The 7368-nt window shown below is 43.4% G+C and overlaps 1 protein-coding gene across 1 annotated transcript; it reads right to left on the bottom strand.

Moving 5' to 3' along the window:
• Positions 1-1950: 1950 nt before the first annotated feature.
• On the bottom strand, positions 1951-7361 carry LOC114634741 (protein arginine N-methyltransferase 9-like). Its single transcript, XM_028783352.1, has 3 exons — positions 7028-7361; positions 2530-2652; positions 1951-2260 (listed from the first exon to the last, which is right to left on the bottom strand). The coding sequence occupies exons 1-3, from the start codon at positions 7244-7246 to the stop codon at positions 2045-2047; spliced, it is 558 nt and encodes a 185-aa protein (XP_028639185.1). The 5' UTR covers positions 7247-7361; the 3' UTR covers positions 1951-2044.
• Between the last annotated feature and the right edge of the window lie 7 nt (positions 7362-7368).

Genomic DNA, 7368 nt, shown 5'->3' with positions numbered 1-7368 from the left:
TGTTTGACTTAAAACTTTCATTTGTGGGCTGGATAAATGGCTCAGTGATTAAGAGCACAGACGGCTCTTCCCTATGAGCCTGTGGGAGCCATTTATCCAGCCCACAAATGAAAGTTTTAAGTCAAACAAAAAAGTCACAAATTAATCCCAACACACAGAGAGTGACTTCAATATTCCAGTCTCACTAACAGATCTTCTTGACAAAAAGTGAACACCTCAGCTAAATGACATCATACATCAATAGACCACACAGAACAGTCCATCTAAACACTTCTGATAGACATTTTCAGCAACCTACAGAACTAACTCTAAAAAGACCGTAATGGATCATGTACTAGGACATAAAGCCTTAATAAACATATGGAACTTGAAATAACTTCTTTTATTTTGATCACGATGCTAAAAGTCAATAGCAAGACTTGCAATGCTACAGAGAGCATGCAAACCTGTGGAAATTCAACAGCACACCACTGAATAAGCAGAGTCAGTAAAGAAATCAAGAACGCAAAAAAGCTTAGAATCAAAGCAAAGGGAAAACATAACATACGTATACCTATGGGGCATAACAAAAGCATTCCCAAGAAGAAAGTTGTAGGTAAATATGCCCACATTAAAAACAAACAAACAGGGCTGGTGAGATGGCTCAGTGGTTAAAAGCACTGACTGCTCTTCCAGAGGTCATGAGTTCAAATCCCAGCAACCACATGGTGGCTAACAACCATCTGTAATGATATCTGATGCCCTCTTGTGGGGTGTCTGAAGATAGCTACAGTGTACTTACATATAATAAATAAATAAATAAATACATACATACATACAAACAAAACAGAGGTTCTTGAATAAGTAACAATGCACCTTAGAGTCTTGAAGAACTAAGAACAAGTCAGATCCAAAACAGTGGTTGAAAAGAAATTATTAAGATGAAAGCAGAAATTAATGAAACAGAAGAGCTCGAGTGAGGCTGAGTTGGTTCTTTGAGTAGACACACAAGGGATGGGGATGCAGCTTACCAAAATGTTTGACTAGCGTGCGTGCCCAAAGCACGGAGCTTGGTCCCCAGCAGTTTACTCATAAAATGTAAATGGCAACATCGAGGGAGTAGAGATAAAAGATTCAGAAATTAAAAGTTATCCTCAGATATGTAGCTAATTTCAGACCAGCCTGGGATGCATAAGGCCCTGTCCAAAAATAAATGTACGAAAGAGGGAACACAGAAAGGAAAGAGAGGAGAAAAGAAGAGAGATAGGGACAGAGACATGTAATGGCCCGTTCTGTTGCTCCGGTCTGTGGGTCACCCTGAATCTGCCTGAGCTGCTGCTTCAATCTGTGGGTCAGGGTCTAGCAAGATAGAGAGTGGGGACAGAGAGATGAGAGACGCAAAGATGGCTGCAAAGATGATAGCCGCTTTCTGCTCAGAGTCGGCTCCCAACAGAGACAGAGAGGGAGACGGGGACAAAGATGCACACAAGGGCAAGGACTTTCTGAAATGTGCTAGACCACTCAGAAAATAATATCAACGATTAAAAATGGGCTCCCATGAAGTTACAAAGCTTTGCAACAGGACATTCAAATCAAAATTTGAATTTACACAAATTCTCCTTTAGCACTTTTAAGCATGTTTGCCATCAGTTTAATTTTCTTTTTGCCAAAGTAGAGAAGGAAATATTGCCTTCTGAGGACACTTCTCCCTACGCCCTCCGCTCGTTGATACACCCAGTACTTAACAGTAGGCTCTGGTTCATAGCCATGCTGCCACACGTTTACACATTGCCCCATTGTAAGCCAAGATCTGGACCCCTCAAACATTTGCTTAACTGAGATGACCAAGAGGCAGACACCTTCTAAATCACGACAAAGTCCCAACACAATGGATTCCTAATCTAAAGAAACAAAAGACATATCCTTGTCTAGAAAGTATAGTCTACATTTTAAAAATAATGTTACATACACTTTAAGACTTTTACCATGGGCTTTATTGAGGCAACCCTTTACAGATTTTTGATGATTCCAAGGATTTTCATACATTCACTGTACGATTCCAGTCTCACTGCTTAACAGTAATGCTGACGTTGCTTTTGCGATGCTCAACACTAAGTACAAGTTCCTCTCCCGTCTCCACTTGGATGGGATGATCCAGAACCACTGCAGCTTGTTTCCAGTGGGAGGCTTCACCTGAGGTGTCCAACCTGACCTCGTCATCCAGGCACAAATGAAACCAAAATGGAACAGCGGTCACGCGTCCAGATCTGCACACTCGGACCTGCAGGAAGTAAGTTTTGAACATTCCTTCAAGGAAAGGTAAATCTGTTTTTCTTTTTAATCAATTTGAATAAAAAAGCTAAAAATATATCTAACCACGCATTCTAACTTAATTATAACTAATTTTAGACATAATATTTATCTAATCTATGTTTGCTTAGAAAACATGACTTAACTTCAAAGGAAATGATAGCCCATGTAAAGATAGTACCCCTCGTTTAGGGGAAATGTCTTGAAAGGACGAGAGTGATCATTTGTAGTTGTCCTTACCTTTACTTCTCTATTGGAAGTGTTCAAATATGGAGTCATCAGATCTAATCTCAACAGTTCCACTGGCTCGCTTAAAGGGACACATGGTAAAGAAGATAAACCCAGACATACCCGGATAGGGACCTGAAAAGAGAGCCACTTTCACTTTGATCATTTTCACAGCCAGGGCTCCCCGTGTCCTTGATCTGTAACCAGCTCCTCTGACCATGCTTTCTCTGGCCTCGTTACTTTATGAATCAGTCCTAAGGCATGAAGCCTCATGGCCAGTTGTCAGGAGGACTGGACAAGCTAAGGGCTGTAGGCAGGCTTGGCACTTTGCTGTGCTCTGTTACCTACAGACTTTTTTCTTGGATGGAAACATTACACTTTCAAGTGGCCAAACCATTCCAAAAACATTTATACCTTGAACATATGTAATGACAAGCAAAAAATCTAACAGTATTTATTGTATTTGATCAGAGACACCAAATTCAGCCAGGCATGTTAGCACGTGTCCTAAATCCCAGCACTCCAGAGATAGAGGCCAAGACAGTTTTATGAGAGGCCAGCTTGGTCTAATAGTGAGTTCTAGATAGCCAAGTCTACCCAATGAGATCTTGTCTCAAGCAAATAAACAAACAAACAGCGCACAAATTCATCTGAACAGATTCACCCAGAAAAATGAGCTCTCTTCTACAAAGCTGTGGTTCTCCAAACCTTGGCTACAAACTCAAGTCACTGGGGGAGTCTGAAAGCCCCAGCTGCTCAGGGCATACATACACCATGCCAAGCTGTTGTCAGGCCCAGGACTCTGAAGCCTCTTCCCTGAGAGAACTAAAAAGATGGCACTGCTTATAAGAAGCTTTCCTTTCTTGAGAGGCTGAGTGCAATCTACGTGAGACTGGCCAGAGCCATCAATCTCCCCGGCACTCAGTCTTCCTTATGCTGGGCACTCCTGCTTATGCCAGGACTGAGAACCACATTCCCACTTCTCCCTGCCTGGACTGAAAGGCTCATGGCTCTACTGTGCCACACTGTCTGTCCCCACATTTGTTTCAGCCTAACCTCTTAGGCTCTCCTGTCGCCATCACACTAGGGTGCAGCACCTTGCAAGCTCTCTACACTCACTTCTCAAACCCTTCTCTGCACACCCCTAATGGGCCACCCACTCTGTGGCTTTAATGACATCTATGGTACCGAGGGCCAACCGTACATGCTCAGCCTAGTTTTCTCTGAATCCTTATCCAGCTGCTCAATGACCCCCTCTGACACCTCTTACAATACAGCTGACTACTCCACTGTTTCCCTGCATTAATAAATAAGAACTACCCTTCCTGTCCTCTCTCATATTCTATATCCAGTCTATAAAACCCTATCTTAAAGTCTATCCAGCTCCAGTCTAAGCCGCCAGCGCTCACTGACTATTATGATTATGCCTCTGACTGGCTTCACAAGTATTTTATTCCTAACAGTCACCAAAGAGACTTTTTCAAAGCAGGCTGTTACATCATCCCACTGCCCAACCCTGTGCCACTGCCTGAGGATCCGGATTTACCCCATGGGGCATGACCATGTCAGAGATTTTCATACTGGGTAGCTATCCAGGGTTTGGAGTCATTTGATTCCATTTCTGGAATCAGAAATGGTACCCTCTAGGTCTTGAGGGCAAGGAGGGTATCTGACTATAAAGTGCTAATGTGGGAGCTGGAGGCTTTGCCCTCTTTCTGCCAAGGAACAACTGGCTGACTAAAGAGTCTGCAGTCCCTGTCTAAGCCCTGACCCTGAAGGAGAGTAAGGACAGGTTTTAGGCTGGGACTTCATGGACGCATCAGCTCCAAAAATGTCTGGTGAAACCAAACGTGTCTGGCAGAGACTATGGGCATTCTGTTTTCTCAAGGAGCTGACAACCCTGACTGATGTGCCCATTGTAAGTTGCCACCATTTTTTGTTCTTGCTGACCTGAGTCAATCTACCAACCTCCTTCATCATCAGAGGCAACAGAGGTCAGGAGGCTTCCTATCCACAGCAGGCAAATCCATGGTGCCCACTGCCTTCTCTGTTAAGAGTCCTAATTTCCCTGTCAGGCTCACAGTTTTAGATGCTCTTCTCATTGGCTGTGGTAGAAGAGTAGTTTGAACGGGTGTGGACTCTTTGTTGGGATCCCCCTGCCTGGCTGTCAGCAGTGAGAGTTAATTTGATGTCTCTGGGTTGGCTGCCGACCTGCTGACTTGTTCATGGTCCCCCTGGAGTATATGGGGGACCCTGAAGGTCGACCACGCTGGCCATACTCTTCATCCATCTTTCATAGGGAGATCCTGCTCCCATCGTATACCTTGGATTTATACTGGGATACCTGTTATGCAGAATTGGTAGAAATCTACACGGTGATGGCAGATTTTTGATTTTTCTAGTTCAAGCCTCGTATGAGGGAAACATTCTAGACCTAATCTAAGGTGGCATATTGGACATATTAGAGGTGTAAGGCTGCTCATTTATGGAAGCATGACTCTGTCCTCCCTGGAGGGTGTGTACAACAGGGTAGGACTTCATGGGGGTACATGCTTCCTTCTACCACGCCAGCATTGGGAAAGGCACTAGAGTTTGACTGCCTGGGCCTGCCTCCACAGCTTCTGTGGATTTCTGTACGTCTATACTCTTGCACACATATGCACACAAGTTACACAGGTATAAAAGTGGAGATTAGCGGTAGATACTGGGCGTCTTCTTCAATTTCCCTTCTGCCTATTTTTACTAGAAGATTGAGATGGAAATTTCTGCCATCATGGACGATGTTCCTCAAACTGTGAGCCTAAACAAACCTTTACTTTAAGGTGCGCTTGTCAGGTGTTTTATTGTAGCAGCTAGTAACTAATATATACATGCAATTCGGAAATGGTGCCGTATGTCTACAATTTTAGCCCTTGGGAGATGGAGCCCATGGTTATCGTTGGCTACACACTGAGGCCCTCTGGGCTACATCAGACCCTATCTCAAAGAAATAAAAGATAAATAAACAATAAAATGAACGGGGCATACAGTAGGTGCTCAATGAGTACCTGTTGAATAGTTGTTAATGTGTTAGATTCTTTTAATAGCCTCGGATTTTGTTTCATTGATTGACACAGTTTTCTAGTGGTCAATCATCGTAAGAGAGAAGACAATACCTACGACAATGGGTAAACAGAGTCTAAAATATAAAACTGCCAAGAAGGTTACGGAGTGTCCTTAGATAAGTGGTCAAGTGACGGGCCAACTGTAGAGTGTTATGTATGTTCTGCAGAAACACAGTGGGTAGGACTTAGCCAAGGCATGCTTGCCCAAAAACACTGGGAGATGGAGCACACTACTTACATTTTATGAAAACTATACAGACCACAAAGGGAAGAGTGGTCACGAGTGGGAGATACTGTGAAAAGGCAGCAGGACCAGTGTCTTGTAGACCCGGACAGAATTAAGAGCTGCTGGAGTCAGGATCAAGTGGGAATAAAATAGAAAGATAGGTACTGGGGCGATGTTCCGGCAGTTAAGAGTGTTTACTACTCTGGCAGATGCCAGGGTTCCATTCCCAGCACCCACATGATGGTTCACAACCATCTGTAATTCTAGTTCCAGATCTTATCTGTTCTTCTAGACGACATGAGCAATGCACACACAAGATACACATGCATACAAACAAACACACACTAAAATAAGTAAATAACTCTTTTAAAATATTACAATAGAAAAATAGATGGTGGCAGTCTGGGACCATGCACACAAACAGCTTCAACGTCTCTGACTTGTGCTAAGTGTATCCTCGTTATTAAATCTTCACAAGAGAGATATTAAACTAACTCTAAAACCCTGGTTAGCCACTTCTCACCTCCTCACCAAAAAGTAGTTGATTAGTTTATTCCTTATGTAGGTTCTGTCAAGGAAGACTACTGGCATCCTCAAAAGCTTACTAGCTAGAGCCTCCAGACATCATTTCTCCAACTCTGTAGTCAACATCCTGCTTCACGCCATCGTCAAGCCCACGTGGCTTCCCGGGCATTCTATCTAGACACACATTAAATGCACACATGTGCACCTGTGCTGGTGTCACCCTCTTTCTAAATCCAGACTCCTTCCCTCTTGAGCCCCACACATCCCTGCTACGAAGACAGACGGCCCAGACCTGCGCTCCAGCTGCCCATGACAATCAGAAGCCAATCTGAAGTTTCAATACAGAAGTTCACGCTTCGCATACAGTCTTCCGGATGCTTCTCTGTTACAAAAGTACAATTGTTTGTTGCATGTCTAAAACCTCTTGTTCTTCTTTTAGAGCAAACTCTATTAACTTTCGTCAGTATTCATGACAAAAGTCCTTGGTTATTCTAACCCTCTGGCTGGTTTTCATCCCTGACATGTTCCTTTACTCCAAGAAACTGACAGCCCTTTTTATCTAACTAAACCTGCTAACTAGGTAAAAACTCAAAAGGAGAGACAAAGTCACTGGGGAACACTGACATCCTGGCTGAACAGTCCTCTAGACACTTACCTGAAACTGGTTAATAAAAGGGGCTATGTTTAAGCCCAGAGTATGCTCTGTGCCTTGAACAGCACTCTCCTCTACCAGCGTCTGTGACTGCACAAGCATCCCAAACATCAGCACGTACTGCGGGAAGATCTTACCTCCCGACTGCAGTAGACACCTGGAAACGGGTACATAGTTTAAAAGCCTTTTAATTCCCTGCGTTTTAGAGATATAAGCAAGCATCGTGAATTAATGAAGTATAGATGGTATGCAGTCTGGTAGACCTTGTCACTCACTATTGGCTAGTAGCTCAGAATTTAAACCACCAGAAATAATTGCCCAAAAAGTCATATTTGAACTGTTAA

This window comes from Grammomys surdaster, unplaced genomic scaffold (genome assembly GCF_004785775.1).
Source record: "Grammomys surdaster isolate TR1022 unplaced genomic scaffold, NIH_TR_1.0 1076, whole genome shotgun sequence".
Lineage (NCBI taxonomy): Eukaryota > Metazoa > Chordata > Mammalia > Rodentia > Muridae > Grammomys > Grammomys surdaster.
This window is presented reverse-complemented; position numbering and strand designations above follow the sequence as displayed.

Coding starts and splice junctions, on each gene's coding strand:
- LOC114634741 (XM_028783352.1), bottom strand. CDS start 7,246: ATGCTTGCTTATATCTCTAAAACGCAGGGAATTAAAAGGCTTTTAAAC. Junction 2,653..7,027: donor CTTTTATTAACCAGTTTCAG/GTAAGTGTCTAG, acceptor CTCTCTTTTCAG/GTCCCTATCCGGGTATGTCT. Junction 2,261..2,529: donor CTTCCAATAGAGAAGTAAAG/GTAAGGACAACT, acceptor TACTTCCTGCAG/GTCCGAGTGTGCAGATCTGG.